This window comes from Lissotriton vulgaris, chromosome 9 (assembly GCF_964263255.1).
Source record: "Lissotriton vulgaris chromosome 9, aLisVul1.2, whole genome shotgun sequence".
Classification (NCBI taxonomy): domain Eukaryota; kingdom Metazoa; phylum Chordata; class Amphibia; order Caudata; family Salamandridae; genus Lissotriton; species Lissotriton vulgaris.
In genome coordinates, this window is record NC_141697.1 from 699,069,153 (window position 1) to 699,090,298 (window position 21,146).

A 21,146-nucleotide genomic window follows, 5' to 3' on the forward strand; every position below is an offset into this window, starting at 1 on the left:
CATGCGTTCCACATGCTGCTCCCTCTTTTCCAGCCAGATCGTCGGCAATGGTCAAAAAGTTCATGCACCTCCTAGGCATAATAGCTCCTGCTTTCCTATAGTCCCACCTGCCAAGTTACTCTTGTGCACGTTGCAGGAGTGCCATAGCAGCACTGTGGTCACAAGTGAAGGGTAATAGGCAGGATCTAGAGTTGATCTGGAGCGTTACTCAATGCTCTCTGCAGTGGTGGAATTCTAACACCCTGTTGCTTGCAAGACCTGCACTTCTTGGACCCAGTGCCACAGAGGGCCATTACAACAGATTCCTCTCTTACTGGCTGGTGGGTCCATTTGCAAGAGCTGACCAATCAACAGGGTCTCCACATCAACCACCTGGCGTTTTAGCCATCCAGCCAGCTCTCAAATTGGTTCTACCCTACATCTAACTCAAAGTGATACTAGTTCGGACAGACAACCCAGCTGTCATGTTTCATTTACATAAACACTCATTCCCTGCAGTTGCCGCTCTAGCCAAGTTCATTTGTCATGGGGTAATAGACCATAGAGTCAATCTCCTGATAAAGTGCATACCCGGGATGGAGAATGATTTTTCAGACCTGCTTAGCAGGATGCAGCAATAAGTCCACAAAATGGTAACTCCACCCCAAGGGCTGCCCCACATTTACCCGATGCCACCGCAGAAAACTCAAAATGCCCAAGCTTCGCCTCCAGGTTCCCACACAAACAGTTCATGGGCGGGCCACTATGGATGAAGTGGTCAGGAATATTTGCCTACACTTTTCCTCCTCTCCCACTGCTTCTGTTCAGGATTCGCAGGCTTCAGCAAACATTCCTTACTTCCATCTTAGTATCCCCAACCTGGGCCAGGTAGCCATAGTTCACCCTACTCCTTGACCTAGCTCTAGTCCATCAGGAGAAGCTACCCAACTGGCTGGATATCCTCTCACAATATCAGGGCACGCTCAGACATTCAAACCCCAAACTGCTCCATCTTGTGATGTGGCTCCTCAAGTCTAAGAGTTTGGGTACCTCAGTCTGCTTTCAGAATCTGTGGCCATTCTTAAAGAGACATGCAGGCCTACAACCAGAGCCTGCTGTGCCGCTAAAGGGAAAGTGTTTGTGCACTATCTTCCTAGACATATTGCCTCTCTCCAGGCACCGGTTCAGGGTGTGTCTATGATCTGCTCAACTTGCAGAAGTCAAGCCTTGCTTGCACTTCCTTCAGGCTTCATCTGGCGGCTGTGTCTGCTTACCTTCAAAACATCAAACATACTTTTTAGGGTTCCTATTATCAAGGCTTTTATGGAGGGACTCGAAAGGATTATCTTACCACCTGCCCTGGTGTGGAACCTCAGTATTGTTCTAACGAGGCTTATGGGCCCACCTTTTGAGGCAGTCCATTTGTGCCCCTTTCAGGTCCTTTCCTGGAAGGTAGCTTTCTCGGTGGCTATCTGTAGGGAGCTGGCTCTTCTCATAAAATATCAAAATTAGATATATTGTGCAAAGAGTCCAGGGTTTCCCTTATGAATGAAAAGGGTCTTGCTCTGGAAATCTTAAAGTGCTCTTGTAAGGTAGAGCGTGATGGAGCAGCCTTAGGCTTATCAGGGAGGAGTGCAAAACATCAGCAATACACACAATAACCAATATGTAATACACTCAGCTCAATAAGGAGATCTACACCAATTTATAACATGAGTTTGCAGTGCAATAGGTCTCGCATTTTCAAAAGTGAGGGTTATTGGTATTGTACATGACAATGTCTTTTACCTATGTGTTTTGGTTTGGAGTGCAGTGGCCTTTAAAACCTTCTAAATGGTAAGTGATGTAGTATGTTATCCTGGGTATAGAACAGTTATACAGTTACTATACAATGCAACTGCCTTACATTCCTCCAGCGTATAAAGTAGGGTAGTGTGAAACTGCTCATGGTATCCTGGAGGTGTGTTTACAGCAGTGAAAAAGAAGTGAGAAAAAAAAAGACATTACTTTTGCGGAACGACAAGCATGTGTGACTACGAGGGTGCTTTCTAGCAAACAATTGTATTAGTTAGAGAATTTTTTAATTGTTTTAGTTTTAATGCACATCACTGGAAACAGTGATATTTTTGGTGCAAATGCATATTGTTTTGAACTATTGAAAGCAAAAAACTGTTTAATCGCAAAAGGATAAGTAAAAAAAAAATCAAACGAGAATAAAAAGGAATGCAAATAAAAAAACATTGGTAATGAATTATCCTACATACCCTGGTGCTAACCTACAGTTGCTTTTAGCAGCTGTGCACATGCAAGCAGGCCAGGTGTCATCACTCAGAGCAAAATAGTCAGTGATGAAGTAACCCACAACCCTATGAATTTTGTGGGGTGGGAATGACATTGTTGGGGGTCCGGGGGGGATCCGTGGGGGGTAGTGTGGATCCGGTTGGGGGGGGGGGGGGAGGGGGGTAGGAGGAGAAACACTAGGTATACCATTACTATAAAAAAGCCCTTTTTTACAATTACATTTCAAGCCCTTATTACAGACTCCTTCTCAAATCGCAGCATACAATTCCCAAAGCTTTGAAAATGCACAATTCTGAACCTGTCATAATAAACAGCTCACGACTGAAGTTCCCGCTAGACGCCTTGCAAAGAACGACTTTTTACCATGTACAAATCCAAATAAAAAAATGTACTACTTATTCCAAGTAATATCATGATCATCAATACAAATGCGGAGAAGTAATTTTACTTTATGAAGGGAAAAGGTATGCTGGGTTTTAAGCAATTCGCGAAAATAACTTTAACGACCGTGTGACTCAACCAGCCATATAATTTCACTCATTAAGAATGAGGCTCAAATAAATTAACAAACATAAGAATTTTCATAATTTTGTTTTTTCGCAAGTACCTCTATAAGCGCTCATATGATATTTTAGTAAGAAATACATGTTTCATAAAGAGATCAAAAAGGAGGGTCGTGATCTGGTCACAAGTATAAGATAAGCTTCCAAACACACCACTTAGCACTGTAATAATGCTGACCTGCAGAAATAGTTCTACCAATTTACAATCAGGGCTTTAAAGATAACTGCATTTATTTCTAGTTAAATAGAACAGCTGTTTCAATGCAATGCTAATAAACTTTTGATGACTGAAAATAAAGAGGGTATCTGAAGAGGCAGAAACAAAATCAATTTAGATTGCTATTCTTGCCATGGAATAATTATTGGATGCTTCCGTTGGTGGCAAATTATGGCACAACACATGCACAACATTGGTACACTAAACATGCTTTTACAATCAGACATTATTGAAAGCAATCAACACGTTAAAGTTAGTTGTGTGTTTTAGAACTCTAAACAAATGTTAAATGCATGCAATTTCAATTTATCCCAGCCACAGTAGTGCAAAAAGAAATTGCTCGGTTACAAGACCCCCTAAAGCGGAGCATCCTTTAGAGTGTAACTTTACTGATGATGGTTAGCTTTAAGTGTGAAATTACAGTGCAAACTCTCATTCACAGTCGATTGATGTAGACCACTAGTTGGAACATCGGCATCCTTCTTAGGCGTTTAATAAAGCACAATTACAAACAACTACAGCAAATATGAATCTTTCTAAATGGCAGCGAAGTGTTATATAAAGGTTTCATCTAAGGCTATATGAAACGGAATTTGGCAAAATCACTACATTCTCTTGTAATAAAATTAACCATTTTGAACTTTATAGTGTTGTTGTACAGTTAGGCACTACTTCGGTTAAAAAACACAAAGCAAGCTACTCCAGTGCTATCCTGAGTTGGAGAAGACAAGCAGGGGGGTGGAGGGTCAACTACCAATCAGGGTAGTGTCAGTGTCATCCGATACAGACTTCCAGTTACAAAGATGGGCAGAGAAAGCTAACAAAGAGCCAACAGGGATGGTGTGCAAGGCCAGAGGCAGTGCGGACTAATCAGATGGCTCTGTTACACTTGATATGATGAAATGCGGCACCTCGGTAATGGCGTCAGTTAGAGGTGCTTTGCGTGCGGGTCCTCCTCTTTAACCAGGTCTGAGTCATTTAGCTCTCTGTGGGTTGGCAAGAACTCAGGAGAGAGAGAGAGCACAGGAGCAGCAGGCACCCACAGGGTGGGGAGACATGGCAGATGGTGGTGAGTGCTGAGGAAAGAAAGACCAGCAGAGGAGGAGAGTGACAGGGAGGCAGTCATCTGAGCAAACAAGGGGGTGGCTGAGAGCGGATCTGTCTGCTCTCTCTCTCTCTCTCTCCTGGGCCTGGCCGGCAGATGTCTCTTGTGCAGTTACCAGCGCTTCATTTAACTGCAGCTGTCGCAAAGCGCCGCCCTGAATAGGAGCCAGGGCAAGGCAGAGTCTACCCTGATGTAAGCGTAAGCACACACACAACAGCAGGAGCTCTCGCCCTCTGCTCTCCTACATTTGTGGAATTGAAAACGGGGCAAAAGCGTGGCACCCATTTTGATAATAAAAGAGGGTGCTGTGCTGAAGTATAAACTTTTAGACTTAATGCTGCAGCACCGCACTCACCCACATATTATCAACACTGGCACCACGCTTTATTATAGCTTGGGAATCATGCTGCAGCATAAAGTGCCGCACCAGTGTTGATATTAAAGACGGTGCCTTGCTCTGAGAGGAGGAATACCATCGAGCTCCGCGGCATCCATTGTTGAAGCTAAAGCGGGGTCCCACTGCTTTGAAAAAGTATAGTAGTGCATGTGCAGAGTTAATGGTGCGGTCATCATTGTTAAAGTAAAAACAATAGATAAGATAAAGCAGGGTGTGCTGCAGTGCTTAAAAAGCAAGCGATTGCAGGAGAACATCTGAGTAATTTAAGAAAAGATTGCCCACAAATTGTAAATAAAACCTACGAGTAACATCACATGTTAAAGGGGCAGTCCTCATTAGAGGTTACAAAAGAAGAAAAGTTGGTACTAAGGAAGGACTACTAAGCCTATTCACCAATCAAAAGTCACTATTTACAAATGACAGTAGGAGGAACCAATTGAAAAGATGGGTTGGGCTTCAAGTCCATACCTGAACACAGCGTGTCTCGAAAACACAGCGCAAGTACTGCCTAGGAGACACCTAAAAATAGCCAGTATCCATAAATCTGTTTAGGTACCAGAAGCAATTCTTTCAGGTAAGTACGTTTTTCAATAGAAATACTTTTGAGTTCAAAAAGTCGACAGTGCAAGTTTCTGAAGTTGCAGTGTTCACCTATGGGAGGAAAAGCAATTGCGAAATTCAGGTACAGTACCGTGACTTATGGGACCAATCTCCAGGAGTAAAGATGAGTGGTGGGCCAGGTCCAAGGCACCACCAGCGGCACTAGTGTGGCCGGGTGAAGGGGTGCAAAACCGCGTCGGATGCCCAATGTTACTCTGTGTGAATCGGCCGCAGTGTAAAGAGGCTGCAGACTTTTGACTGGGGGCCAGTCGGGCTGATTAGCACAGGGCGGGCTAGACCTCACGATGCTCTGGGACGCAGGAACACAGTTTGTCCTCTTCTCCACGACCCAGGGGCAACAGGTACAGCGGTGTATTTAGGCGTTGGGCTTTTCTTAGCGGGAGCAGTTGCTGTAGAGGGGGTCTGCATGTGGAGGCTGCAAACACTGTTGAAGAGTTCTCTGAGGGTGAAACCACAATGGACTCGGACTCCTGGTTGCTAGGGTACCCCGTTGGCCCACTTCAACTCGGGCTTGGAACGACAGGTGCAGTGATGTCTGCAGGCGTCGGGTTTCTTTGGTCACAAAGTCCTCTCACAGGTCTTTGGTTGCCTGCAGGATATAGGGAAGCAGGTCCGCTTCTTCTCGGGAGGTCTTGGTTCCTGGTTGAAACACTGGCAAGTCTCCCAGGCTGGGGGACTGAGCAGCTGCAGGACAGGTAGACTTTTAGCGCAGTTGGCGAAGTCAGCGGGCTGCCGGCAGGGTTGGTGCCAAGTCAGTTGCTGGGTCTGATGGTCTTGCTGTTGCCACTCATGTCCGACATAGTTTTTCAGGTCGGCAGGATCTGCTCTTCTGGTGTCAGGGGCTCCTTTAAATACTGAATCTGAAAGAGACACGTTAGTGAAAGATTCCTTACCTTAGAATACCCCAGGCGTCAGACTGGATCCGGAAAGTTTTCCGTCAGCAGTACCCCTGCGTGTCAGTAGGTGGCGTTGTGCGGCTCCGCGTCCGTCCCTGGCATCGTAAGCGCCGAGATGACGTCACTAAGACTACTTAGGCGCAAACCATGTGCGCTGAGGTCAGTTCTTTCTTTTTCCCGGCCAGCAAGCGCAGATCCGGTTAGAGTACGTAACCTAGTCACTTTTTGACTAACTTTTTTGAGACTTTTTGTCTCTGCTTCTTTTGAGTCTTTGACTCCTGGTGCCACGTAGGGATGCCTGGGTTTAAATTCTGCAGGGCCTGCTGGCGTACTATGTCGGTGGCCGACCCCCATGGCGTCTGTCTCTACTGTCTGGAGCGCAACCATGACTCCTGGTCATGTTCCGACTGCCTGGCCATGGCTCCGAAGGCTTTGCGGGAGTGGTCCCAAAAGCTGCTGGAGCCCGGCAGTCATCTCTGCGCCGTTCGAGTCCAGGGGTCACTCGAGGGACCAACCACGGAGCCATCATCATCGCTCCTCGGGGTCCAAGTCTTCACCCTCTGAATCGGGTAAGAGACGTCACAAGAAAAAGTCAAAGAAGCGCGTACGCTCTCCGACACACCCGCGGCAAGTTCTATGGAACCCCGGCTTCCGTTCAGTGAGGCCTTGACAGATGTTTTGATGGGCACCTGATCTAGGCTAGCTGCAGGGGTTCCGGTGGATAAAAATGTGTCCAGGCATCACTGCCCTGCACTGGATGACCCTTCCTTTTTAACAAATCATCCGACACCGGAGAGGCTGGTCATTCAGGCCTCCATTTCCCAAAGTGCATTCCCTACCGCTCCGCCGGATAAGGAATCTGAAAAAACGGAGCAGTTTGGCAAGAAGTTCTTTTCCTCTGCCAGCCTGGGGCTGCGGTCAGTCAACACCGCATGCCTCTTGGGCCGCTACTCTCACGCTGCGTGGGACTCTGCCCCAGTGCCCGGAGGAGGTTCGGGCTGTACTTTCCCAAGCTGTTTCAGAGGGGATGGATGACGCGAAGTTCGCCATTCGGTGTGGGTTGGCCACTGTGAACTCTTTGGGGACAGCTATCTCCACAACGGTCCCTTGTGACGCCAAGCCTGGATGCGGTCCACAGGGTTTTCGGGGGATGTCCAGAGTTCCCTCATAGACATGCCTTTTGATGGTACTCGCCTATTTGGCGATAAGGCAGACAGTGCACTGGAGCGTTTCAAGGACTTTCTGGCTACAGCCAAGTCCTTGGGTCTCTCCACCACACGCCTGGTCACGTCTACCTTTCGTTCCTTTCGTGGCCACGTAAGGGGCGCCCCTACACGTTCGTTCAGCCACAAGCCTACGCAGAACCAACCTCAGTGCGGGCGTGGTAGCCGGCGTGGCGGCACAGGGGGCCAGCGTGCGGGTCAGTCCACCTCCGCAGCATCTGCCTCAAAGCCTTCTTAATCCAAGCTTTGGATTGCACCCCACACTGGTGGGCGGCAGGATTTACCATCACCTCCCACACTGGCACTCTTTCACTTCGGACAGGTGGGTGCTGCAAATCGTCCGAAGGGGCTACTCCATCCCCTTTGAGTCTGCCCCCAATCTATGCCACCTCAGGTTCGAGGCATGTGGGCTGCTGAATTCATATCTGTGCATAGATCGCCGCCTAGTGTTGGGTCCGGATGATCGCACATTGTTGTCCTGGAAGAGTCTTCGAAGTATCACGAGATAGGTGGCTCCTCCCCTGGACTACAGTGCGCATGGGCATAGACTCCATCCTCAGATTGTTTTTTTCCGCCATTGGGTTCGGATGTTTATTGGTTCACTCTAGTCAGAATCGATATTAACTTTCTTAACGCCAAAAGGCCTTTCGCTTTTTCGTCTGTATAGTCTTGCGTTCGGTGCCTGATTCTTCCAGCTCTGTTCTGAGCCGTTTTCCAGAGAACCGCGTGCTTTCGACGTGGAGGGCCCAGTCGACGCCACAGACCCTATCGACTGATCATCATGGAACGGAGCCCGTTCAAGAGATGTCCCGTGTGCAACTCCAAGAATCCCCACATCGACGTCCACCCGGTGTGCAACAAGTGTCAGTTGCCGGATCATGATGAAGCCAGTTGCATGGCTTGTTCCCGTTTTCGATCCAAGAAGACGCTTAAGCATCGACGCGCTGCGCGCCAGGAGGCCCAGCTGACTGCACCGGCGCCTGTGGACATTTTCGATGCCGGGGATGATGAGGGAGCTGACCAGGAAGTTAGTGAGAACCTGTCGAATCCCGCGTCGAAGGTCAACTACAACTACGACGCGGACGCTGAAATGCTCGAAGCGGAAGAAGTCGTCGACGAGGTAGGAGACGACGATGGGGCCTTTGGGGCCATGGAAGATAGCTCGAGCGAAGAGCTAACTCAGACTGACATTGGGGCCGACACGCTTCAAAAGGCTCAGGTCGAGGGATCGCCACTAGGCCTTACCCAAGATCTTCCAATGGGTTCTACGGCCCGCCTTCGGGCTCGGCTACGGACATTGCTATTGAGCCGCACCCTGCAAAATTGAAACCGAAAGTCAAAACAACTGTCTCGACGCAAGAGAAAGCACTGGTGCCCCCCTCGAAACCGAAAGTGCGCATTACTTTGGTCGGATCGAAGGCCTCGGACCTGTCTGCACCGACGAAGCAAAAGGGTGTTGTCGATCCGAAGACACAGGCCAAGGGCGTCGAGACGAAGTCTGCCACGCCGAAGACAAAGGTCAAGGCAGTCGAGCCGAGTAAATCGGCGCCGAAGATAGTCAACACCAACAAAGGACTCGGTGATCCGAAGGTTCTCGAGACTCCGCGTCAACAAGACAAGGCCAAGAGCGGCACAACCCACGAGTCCACGTCTAGTGGTGCCTCGAAGGATTCCGTCGACTCGGCGCGGCCGTCCGCCGCTTTCTCCCATCATGTGGCGAACTCCCTAAAGCGCATCAAGGAGAAGGCCTCGACTGTCAGGCCAAAGACCCTCCACCTTCGAAGCCTGTCGATAAACCTCAAAAAGCGTCGACGCCCATTCACTTCACGTTGCCGCCGAAAGTGGCGCCGAAGGCTTTCACCCCTAGGATGGTCGCCAGCGTGCCCGAGAAGTTGCCCTCGGTGCCGAAGTCGACGACAGTGGTCCCGGCCTTAAAGCATCGACAATCTTCGTTGGAAGAACAGCAAGAAAATTTTATCGATGCCGAAACAGGCAGACTTTCCCTTCATAAACGGAAAATTGCCCCAGAACAGCCAATGGAGTCCTATAAAATTCCTTTAAAGAAAAAGGATTCCACTTCAACTCCTGTTCTTGTGGAACCACTTTCTCCACATGGCCATGATGTCTCACCCACTTACTCTGACGTGGACGCTGGGGAAGGTGATGATGATGATGATGATGATGAGTACAGCTATCCTGTCTACACTGACCCAGATGATACCAATTTGATATTTGATATTTGTGGGTATTTGTAAAGCGCAAACTTTCGCTCCGGAAGGAGCATCTTGGGGCTGAGCATGCGTGTGGGAGATAGGTGGTGAAAGATCTAAATAGCTGCCAATACATAGGTATCTGATTGCTGATATACCCATGTCTTCAGTTGTTTCCTGAAGAGACTCTCAGTCTCGATCAGTCTGAGATTTACGGGCAAGTTGTTCCAAGCCCTTGCTGCCAGGACTGTGAAGGTTTTTCCACCCCTGGTTTTGTACTTGAACCTCGGGATCTTCGTGAGGTTGGCCTTTGAGGATCTCAGACATCGTACGGGGTTGTAATGAGTGAAGCGATTGACAAGGTAATGAGGACCTGTATTTTTCAGGGATTTGAACACTGTGTAAAAGTTTTAAAAGAATTCTCTTATGAAGTGGCAACCAGTGGAGGGAGTTCAATGCTGCTGAGGCCGAAGATTTTCTGGGGAGTTTCAACACTAATCTTGCAGCCGCGTGCTGTATACTTTGCAACTTCTTAAGGGTGGACTTTTTCACTCCTGCCATTAATCCATTGCAGTAATCAAGTCGGGAGAGTATTAGTGCTACCACGACCGATTTCCTAGCGGTGATGGGGAGGAAGTCAAAGAATTTCTTTAGAGATTTAATTAGTCCAAAGCAGCAACAAGCCGTAATCCTGACGTGATCGTCAAAGGAAAGGGATGCATCAAATTGCACGCCCAGGTTGTGCGCAGAAGACACCGCACTAGGCGGGGCCTCTGAGTCTTTGGGCCACCAATCTTTCGGGCAGAAGGATACATTTTTACCCAATGGTATGATTTCGGTTTTCCCACTGTTGCATCTCAAGTGGTTTTTATTCAGCCACTGGAATACCTCGGTGAGACAATTCCGAAATCGCAGCTCTGTATCCATGCAGTTTTTGTCAATGGAGACGACAAGTTGGGTGTCGTCAGAATATGACGTGACAAGGATCCCATGGGACTCGATCACAGCGAGGAGGGGTGCCATATAGATGTTAAAAAGAAGTGGGCTTAATATGGACCCCTGCTGTACACCCGATGTAATGGGTTTTTCGCTGGATAGGTAGGGACCCAAGGACACAGATTGGGACCTATTGGACAAGAAAGATTTTACCCATGCCAAAGCTGTGTCTGTCACGCCAATCTCTCGCATTCTATCAATCAGGATGACATGAGAGATAGTGTCGAACGCTGCTGTTAGGTCAAGCAGGATGAGGACGGCTTGCCTTCCCTCATCCTGCAGGAACTTGATGGAATCAGAGAGTTCTATCAGAGCTGTTTCGGTGGAATGACCGGGGCGAAACCCAGATTGCTGGGGATGCAGGATGTTATGATTCTCCACAAATGTTTTTAGCTCCCAATGTACTATCTGTTCAGTGATTTTTCCTAGAACAGGCAAGAGTGAGATGGGGCGCATGTTGGTAAGATCTGTTGGAGATTTATTCTGCTTCTTCATCAGGGGTTTAACGATAGCCTTTTTCCATTCATTAGGCACTACTCCTGAATCAAGGGATGCGTTAATGATCGCGTTGATGTTAGGGTTTACTACCTCGATTAGATGGTGCAGAATGCGAGGAGGACAGGAGTCGGTTGGTGCTCCTGATTTGCAGGCCAAAATTGCCTTGTGGGTCTGCTGGAGGGAGACAGGTTGGAAGCTGCAAAGGGAAGGATGGTTGTCAGCTACCTGATGAGGAATAATCAAGGGAGGCGGAAAATCCTTTTGAATATTGGTGATTTTTTCCACAAAGAAATCAGCAATTTGGTTACACAGAGTTTCAGAAGGAGGGATTTCGGGCAGAAGAGCTTTAGGGTGGGTGAAGGATTTAACTATGGAGAAGACGTTTTTTTGCTTCTGGTGGGCTTCATTGATGGCCTTTGTATAGTACTCCTTTTTAGCCGCCTTTATACTAGAAAGGTATGATTTCCTCGGCTGAACATAGAGGGCTCTTGAAGCCTTGTCATATGTTTTCCTCCACTTCCTTTCTTTTATTCTACATAGTAGATGACTCTCAGTTAGGGCCTGGGTGTACCATGGTGCATTTAGTTTCCTTTTAGGACATTTCACGCGGTCCCCTTTTGGATCAGATTTTTCCGAGATAATTTGATCCATCCAGACGTGAAAGTTGCGAGAATCGACCGATACTTCTCCTATCAATTTAGGGGCCTGTGCCAGTGGTTGGGAGTCCAGCTTAATACGGTCGGTCACCTTTCTCCAATTTATTGTGAAGGAAGGTTGAGGACGCTTAGTTATGAGTGAGGCATGAGCTTGTTTCTCGATGTCAAAGGGAATGAAACTATGGTCAGTCCAAATTTGTGGAATGGGGGGGACGTAATCATAGTGGTTAAGTTGGAGCAAATACCGTCAAGAGTATGGCCAGCTAGATGGGTGGGTGCGGTAACTAGTTGAGCCAGTCCAAAGATATTTAGAGTGTGTTGGAAACAGGTGGCGTGAGGGTCAACGCACGATTCCAGTTGCATGTTCATGTCTCCTAATAGGGTGAAGTTGGGGTAATGTAACATAAGTGACCCTAGAGCTTCATCTAGGGAGTCTAGAAACGGGGTGGCATTGCCTGGAGGGCGATGGATTAGTCCTCCCGAAAAAGAGGTGGAGGCGTTAATTTTAATCGAGAAGCCGGTGCTCTCACTTTCTTTAAGGTGGCCTAGATCAAATGTATGGCATAAGAAGGACTTTTTAATAATGAATGCAACCCCACCTCCTCGCCCAATTGGCCTGTCCCGCCTGAAGATAGTAAAATCCGGAGGGAGGGCAGTAGCCAAGTCAGGATTGGAAGAGTCGTTGAGCCATGTTTCGGTTATAAAAAGGGCGTCCAGGTCGTGACACGTTATTAAATCGTGCATGTCTTGGCAATGGCAGGACAAGGACCGGGCATTAATAAGACCTCCCTTAAAGTTATTAGAGCAGTGCCTTGGGGGGGCAGAAATATTATGCGTCTCTGTAGGTATCCCAGGGGACATCCATTTACAGTGTAAACATGAAAAGGGGCCCCAGAGAATGTCAATAGGGGGACATCCCTTACACGGTTCACCGACTTTAGATCGTAGTGCCAGTAATTCCTTACTGTCGTACCTGATGGTAAGTGGATGTTGGCCGGCGTGCCCTGCGCCCGACGCGATCCTGGCGCAGACGGGCTAGGCGTAGACGCGGCTTCGGCGCGCGTCCGGCGCGCCCGCTTCGCCAGCCCGCTGCGCCGTCTGGCCGGCCTACACATTATATAGGGAGAAAGGAGGGTGGGAGGACGGCGCGACTAGAGCGCTCTCCCCGCCTCACCAAAGATGGCGCCCACTGCCGCAGAGTGTCTGCTGGAAAGCGGCTGGGCAAAGTGAAGGGAAGTCAAAAAATGGTCAGAGTGTCAGTGTGCCTGCATTAAAATTCCCGTTTACACTAAAATAAGCCCCCAATAATAAAATCACAGCAAATGTAAAATCGCTCTAAAGTGCAATGAGTATTGGTTACAAGTATCAAGAATGTCACCACGTTATAGCAACACGCAGCTCGCAGCCCCAATTACCCTCACTAGGGAGAGCTCCGTTAGGCACCGAGCTCGATGTGAGGCTCTGTTAAATATTCCAGGAGGGCGGGAGGACGGCGCGACTAGAGCGCTCTCCCCGCCTCACCAAAGATGGCGCCCACCGCCGCCGAGTGTCGGCTGGAAAGCGGCTGGGCAAAGTGAAGGGAAGTCAAAAAATGGTCAGAGTGTCAGTGTGCCTGCATTAAAATTCCCGTTTACACTAAAATAAGCCCCCAATAATAAAATCACAGCAAATGTAAAATCGCTCTAAAGTGCAATGAGTATTCGTTACTAGTATCAAGAATGTCACCTCGTTATAGCAACACGCAGCTCGCAGCCCCAGTTACCCTCACTAGGGAGAGCTGACCCAGGTGATCCTCACTCTACCCCAGACACTCAACTCTATGCTGTGAAAACATCGCCTACAGAGGATTCAGCGGCGTTTAATGCCCTCATTGAAAGGGCGGCTAAAAATCATGACGTCCAGCTCCATGCTGACCCCATTAAAGTGGACTTTCTTTTTGACACCTTTTCCGTCTCGGAGAGTGTAGGAAGGTGGATACCTGACTATGGTTGCCCCCAACTTTTTGCCTTGGTGTTTTGCTGGTTTTCCGACTTAGTTGGCCTGGGACCCTGCCAATCAGGACCCCAGGCCTACTGCTCTCTCTGTAAAATGGATTCCATGTACCTTAGGTACATATCCAATTGGTACTGGGCCACCTTATCAGACCCTGTAACTCAGGGCATAGGTGTACCCAGGGCCTACCAGGGGCTGCAGCATGTATTATGCCACCCCTGGCTGGCCATCTAAATCTGACACAACTGGCTGCATGACAGCTGGGGCAAGGTGGTGTAATCACCCTTTGCTTTAGATATAGTATACCTATATCTAACCCTAAAATGGACACACAGATTCCTATCAGTCACTCCTATGGCAGGCCTTGACAATCCTGAAGGCAGAGTGCTTGGAATCGTGTGAGATGGTGCTCTGGCAAGAGCTGAGCCCGTTTGCAGCTTGCGGAACCAAGTCCTAATAGCTCTTCCATGATAACGCATACCATATACTCTTAAGTGCATTATAATCCTCGCGGTTATATGCTATCTTTGGTATTGCTTTATCAAAACATGTCGAGTAAGGTGTCATACGAATTGGAATACTAACCCCTCGCCAATTCAGGCGACGGGGTTAGCATTCCACCCTTCTAGAGGGACACGACATGTAGGTAACTGTGAACCCCGGTTAAAGTTAACTCAAGCCTCAGCATCACAAAATGGATGCTGCCACCACAGACACAAGTCTGACCCCCTGCAGCTGGGAGTCCTTCCAGCGAGGGGAGCTTGGACAAAGGGTTTATTGTCAGGGGCGGTGCTAGCACCATCCCAGACAGGGTTTTGTGTATCCTGGGTAGGCAGGGCTTTACAGGAAGGTGGCTGCAAGTGGCACCCCGGTGCTCACTACGCATCTGCCGGCTAGAACCAGTTCCAGGGGCACACCAGCCCCTGGGCTGGGGAAAGTCCGGCATGGGAGAGGGGTGTAACCACCCACCTTCCTGGCCCCACCCCTAGGGCAGGACCTAGTCGCGTACCCACCCCTTTCTTTAGGATAAAAGCAGGAGCGGGGACCCTTCCAAATTAGATCATCTTTGAATCAAGAAACTACTTTCTACGAAAGGAACTCTCGACTCTTCTCAAAATTTCTCCCTTGTGACTAAGGAGTAGTCACCCTGCATCCGCAGGCACCATCTAAAGAACACTGCAGTTTGCTGCACGTCCTTCCTCCGGAATCCGACTGACCAGCTCGACGAGACCCGGCTTCCCTGGCACCTCTGACCTCTACCTACCTCTACAGCTAAGCTGAGAACCGTAGGTGCGACGAGACCTCGAGGGACCGGCCATCATCAGAACTGCACGACTTCTTTCCAGCACGACCGCCGAGGGATCCTCCGGTGAGTGCTTTGGGGTCCGAGAAGCCCCGACCCTGAGCAGCTCCAGCACCGAAGACCAGCCCCCCAGCATCCACGATATCTGCGTGGGGCCCTTCTGCTTTTTGGCTGCTCACTGCGTTGTCTGGCTACTAGCCCGCTGGCTTGTGGCCTTCCCGACGATGACCGACGACATCACCACTGCTAGTCTGGTTGCTCCAGACTGGCCCTTGCTCCCTTCCAAAAGAGGAGCACCCCGGACCCTCCTGGTCCACTCCAGACGCCATTTTAGGTCCACAGCGTGGGCTTGAATTTGCCAAGACTTGTTGCCCCAATCCTGGGTCCAGCGACGTCGACAGCATCAACCATTGTGGGACAGCTCGCACCTCCATCCTGGTCGCCGACAACGCCTCCTGGTCCGTGAGACTGCAGAGCCCAGCGTCGCCCACTCACCTGGTCGAGGTGACTCCATCCGGTGCCATCCTGGTGCCCATCTGATCACTGGCTAGTGATTCAGGACTTGGTCCCCTCTGCTTACAGGTGTCTTCCATCTTCGATCCAGGCTTGGATCCATCGAACAATCTTCACTGGTCGCCTGCCAGCAACTCCTTCTTTCAGGCTCCTGGTTCGTCAACGAAGGTTTCCGACGTCTTTTCAGACCTATGCAGCCGCAGCCCCTGGGCTAGGTAACTTCGGCATTTCGGTGCCCCAGCATAGCCTCACTATCCAAGGGTCCAGATCCACTTTCGTTTTCAACCTACCTTATCAGGTTCGCCCGAGAACACTAACTTTGTCTTTACTAGCTACCATAGACTTTGTGCCGCATCCCGCGTGAGAGTGCACACTCTGCACCTGAGTCCCCTAGGCCTCCTACTAGTAATCTGAAGGTTCAGTAACGTAGTCCTAGCGATTCCAAAGCCTATTAGTCCAGTACTTACTTGCTAGTAATTTTGCATTCCACTTTTGTAGTATATGGTTTTCCGTGCCCCTCAGGCATTTGTGTAAATTGTGCAACTTCAAGTATTTTCGTAAGAGTTTTGTTGTGTGCTTAGTACCCTGTCCTCATAAAGAGTACAGGGCTGTTGTGATCTAAATAAATACACTGCTTATTTTCATAACACTTGTGTGGTGTCCTTTCATTTGGTGTTCAAGGGGTATATGTGATGGTATAACAGCTGGCTTAACACGCCCTCTAGAGTTTAGCCCGAAGACTGCTCTTGTCCATGCTACTAGGATAGCTGGTCTATCGGTTGACTTACAACCAATCACCATAAGGGTTGTTTGGACTGATACATAGTGATCACTAGAATAGTGAACACTGAATATCAGGCCAACTTCTCACAGAGAGAACTGTCAAGACTCTGCCTATTTTGAAGGGTGTCTTGAAACATGCTGGGGAGATCTTTAAGGAGCCTACCAGAGCCAGGGTGATAAATCCTAGAATTGAGAAGAAGTATAAACCAGCACCTACTGACCCTACTTACATCAAGGGACAGTTGCCTTTGGACTCTCTTGTTGTTTCTAATGCCCGGAAGAGGGCTAATTCACAAACAACGGGCGATGCTCCTCGACCCCAGATAAAGAATCTAAGGTGTTTGAGGCATCAGGGAAAAGGGTGGCAGCTCAAGCGGCCAATATCTTGCGCATTTCAAATACACAAGCACTTCTAGCAAGGTATGACAGGGCACACTATGACACACTGGAGACCCTGTTGCAGCACCTGCCAGACGAATACAAAGAGGCAGCTGAGATGCTCATCCAAGAGGGGAAGCTAATATCCAATGCTTCTATTAAATGTGCACTGGACGCGGCTGACACCGCGGCCAGAGCTATCAACACTAGTGTCATGCTGAGACGACATGCCTGGCTCAGAATCTCGGGATTTAAGCCAGAGATACAGACCACCATTCTTAATCAGACAGTAAACCCTGATCATCTGTTTGGCCCAGAGGTAGACACCACCTTGGAGAAGATCAAAAAGGACACAAACTGCTAAGTCCATGGGGGCCCTGCAGTCCCAGCAATTCAGGGGTGGTTCTTTTTGTCGCTCAAGCACTAGAGGTGTTTCCAGAGGCCAGCTCTCACAAACCACACAGTACTATAAAGGCAACACGCAGACCACATACACCAAACAAAGTCAAGGTGGATATCGTGGAAACCGCACCAAAGGCAGGGGTCGTGGAAACAACAACTCCAGATCCTCTGCCACTAACAAACAGTGACGCCTTGTCACTGCCCCCCGACCACTCAACACCGGTCGGGGGGAGACTTCAACAGTTCCTGCCAGTCTGGAAATCCATCACCACAGACAGGTGGGTCACACAGCTTCTACAGTACGGTTATTGTCTGGAGTTAACATCCACTCCACCCAACATACCCCCAAGACACCGTCCTATGTCCGCCGAGCATTTGCACTTATTGCAGCAGGAGTTCCTCGTCATGCTGCAAAAAGGGGCAATCGAGGTCGTGCCTGTGGAAGAGAGGCACAGGAGTTTACTCACTGTACTTCTTGATACCAAAAAAGGACGGGTCCCTCAGACCCATACTGGACCTCAGACCCCTCAATCAGTACATTCTATCGGAGCACTTTCACATGCTGACCCTGCAGCAAGTACTACCGTTGCTCAGTCAGAGGGATTTTCTCGCAACTTTAGATCTAAAGGATGCGTATTTTCACATTCCGCTGCACCCGTCACACAAAAAATACCTCTGGTTCACCATCCAAAACCAACATTACCAGTTCAAGGTTTTGCCTTTCGGGGTCACCACGGCACCCAGGGTGTTTACGAAGTGCCTGGCGACGGTGGCGGCGCACCTAAGGAGACAAAACATACACGTCTACCCTTATCTGGACGACCGGCTCATCCAGGCAAAGTCAGCCCAGCAGTGCCGCCCACATGTCCCACACCATTCACCTGCTTCACGATCTGGGATTCTCACTGAATTACCCAAAGTCCCACCTGCAACACGCCCACATACGGCAGTATCTGGATGCGACGATAAACACTCTGGCAGCCGCCGCACAGCCAAATTCAGTGAGGGTCAACAGCATTCAATAGCTGATACAAAAATTCAAACCTCAACACTCGCTTCCGGCGCGAGTGTTCATGCAGTTGATAGGCATGATGGCCTCCTGCATCTCCATAGTCCCGCACGCGAGACTACTTATGCGTCCGCTTCAGTAGTGCTTAGCACGTCAGTGGACTCAGGCTCACGGACAGTTGAAAGACCTAGTGTTGGTGAGCGGTCGGGCATACAACTCTCTGCATTGGTGGAATCCACAAAACCTTTGCAAGGGACGACCGTTCCAAGAGCCTGTGCCACAGATCATCCTGACGACGGACGCTTCTCTCCAGGGATGGGGAGCTCATGTACTCCATTACACTGTGCAGGGACTATGAACACCGCAGCAAAGGAAGATGCGCATCAATGTTCTGGAACGGATGGCGATCTTGATGGCACTAAAAGCCTTCAAAGTGCATCTGTGCAACAAGGTCGTGTTGATCCGGACGGACAACATGACGGCCATGTACTACATTCAGAAGCAGGGAGGGACACAATCTCCACAGTTGTCTCATCTGGCTCAGAGCATGTGGAAGTGGGCCAGTCAGAGAAACATCTACCTCATGGCAGAACACCTCCCAGGCAAGGACAATCAGATGGCGGACCTGCTCAGCAGGTACAGCCACCAAATGCACGAGTGGGAGATACATCCATCAGTACTCCACCCGTACTTCCAACGGTGGGGTCATCCAGAGATAGACCTGTTCGCCACAAAAGAGAACGCAAAATGCCGAAGCTTTGCCGCCAGGTTTCCACACCCACAATCGCAAGGCAATGCGATATGGATGAACTGGTCAGGCAGATTTGCGTACGCTTTTCCCCCAGCACCCCTAATACCGCTGGTGGCACGCAAGCTGAAGCAGCACTCGATGACTCTCATCCTGGTTGCTCCGACTTGGGCTCGCCAGCCATGGTACACCACGTTTCTAGAACTGTCCGAGGTACCGCATCAAAGGCTGCGCCTCACACCCAGGCTTTTGACGCAGAGCCATGGCGACATTTAGCATCCAGATCCGCAACAGCTCAACCTGGCGATCTGGCTCCTGAGGTCTTAGAGTTTGGCTACCTCAACTTACCTCCTGACTGTATGGACATCATCCGGGAGGCAAGGAAGCCCACCACCAGAGCATGCTATGCGGCGAAGTGGAAGCGGTTTGTCATTTATTGTGCAGACCACAACATTAACCCGCTCAATGCATCTATTCAGAACATCATTTGTTATCTCTTACATCTGTACAAATGTAATCTGGCCTATGCTTCCATTCGTATACATTTATCCGCAATGGCTGCTTATCTCCAAAACAGACGGCACCTCTCACTTTTCAGGGTGCCCGCCCTTAAAGCCTTTCTGGAAGGACTCAAATGAGTCATTCCTCCGCGGACGCCACCAGCTCCGGAGTGGAACCTCAATGTGGTCCTCACCAGGCTGATGGGTCCCCCTTTTGAACCACTGCATTCCTGCGAGATTCAATTCTTGACATGGAAAGTGGCTTTCCTCATAGCGATTACGTCGCTACGACGAGTTAGTGAACTCCAGGCACTAACTATCCAAGAGCCATTTATTCAAATTCATTCTAACAGGGTGGTACTTCGCACTAACCCTAAATTCCTTCCTAAGGTAGTGTCTCAGTTCCATATCAACCAGACTATAGAACTACCTGTGTTCTTCCAAAATCCAGAGTCACTGGCGGAGAGAATGCTCCACACACTTGACGTCAAAAGGGCCCTAATGTATTACATTGATAGGACCAAAGATTTTAGGAAGACTAAACAACTCTTTGTTGCCTTTGCGCCACAACACAAAGGTAACCCCATTTCCAAGGCTGGTATAGCCAGGTGGATCGTTGAATGTATTCAGATCTGCTATCAGAAAGCCAAGCGCACTCTCACCATTCCACCACGGGCCCACTCCACCCGAAAGTTGGGGGCCTCCATGGCTTTCCTTGGAAATATTCCTTTGGAAGACATATGTAGAGCAGCCACATGGTCTACCACACACACATTTACAAAACATTACTGTGTTGATGTGCACTCCAAACAGGCAGCTGTAGGGCAGGCTGTTCTAAAAACACTTTTTCAAACTGCTGCAGCTGGCACGGGCGGCCGCCGTTGATGGAGGGACTGCTATGTATTCTATGCACAGATATGAATTTAGCAGCCCACATGCCTCTAACCGACTATACTACTTACCAGTATGCATCTGTTCTTGGCATGTAGGACTGCTGACATTCATATCGCCCGCCCTCCTCCCCGGCGCCTGTAGCGGCACCAGCATTCACACATACTTCTAGCATGGTCATCATTCACTTAGTTTCTCTCCATCTTGGCCACAATGGCTAAAAACAATCTGAGGATGGAGTCGATGCCCATGCGCACTGTAGTGCAGGGGAGGAGCCACCTATCTCGGGATACTTCGAAGACTCTTCCAGGACAACCATGTGCGATCATCCGAACCCAACACTAGGAGGCGATCTATGCACAGATATGAATGTCAGCAGCCCTACATGCCACGAACAGATGCATACTGGTAAGTAGCATATTCGTTCCACCGCATGTTGGGGGATCACTTGGCGCTTCTTTAACAGGAAGTCACGGCACTCTCGGCAAGTGGGCCATCAAGCGCGTTCCTGGCCAGAAGTAAGACATGGTTGTTATTCCCACTACTTTCTGGTACCCAAGATGGAGAAAGGGGGCCTGCACCCGATCTTAGTCCTCAGGAATGTCAATTGCTTCCTCCGGAAGGAGAAGTTCAAGATGTTGACTCTGGCTCAGGTCTTGGCTGCCCTCGACCCCGGAGACTGGATGGTAGCGTTGGACTTGCAGATCTGAAAGAGACACGTTAGTGATAGATTCCTTACCTTAGAATATCCCCGGTAGCTTGTCTCCTTTCTGGTGAAGAATTGGCTTGGTAGTTTAGTCTGCCCTGTTCCCATGATGCACTGGGCCAGGGACAGACTGATTTGCATATAGCCAGGTTCTGAGCTGACTGAGCTGGGATGGTGCAGTGAGATAAAAAACGGTGATGGATCAAGCCCTGATCTTTGGACTGGGTAAGAGTGGTCTGCTTAATTCAGACACTCTGTT

At 49.3% G+C, this 21,146-nt stretch overlaps 2 protein-coding genes across 11 annotated transcripts in view; both read left to right on the top strand.

Annotated features, from left to right (window-relative positions):
- CLASRP (CLK4 associating serine/arginine rich protein) overlaps positions 1 to 21,146 on the top strand; it is an 893,416-nt gene that overhangs the window by 487,849 nt on the left and 384,421 nt on the right. The window lies entirely within an intron of this gene.
- Positions 18,397 to 19,492, top strand: LOC147692131 (uncharacterized). The gene is given in 2 exon segments (XM_086937368.1): positions 18,397 to 19,449; positions 19,451 to 19,492. Coding segments are annotated over 2 exon segments (1,095 nt in total).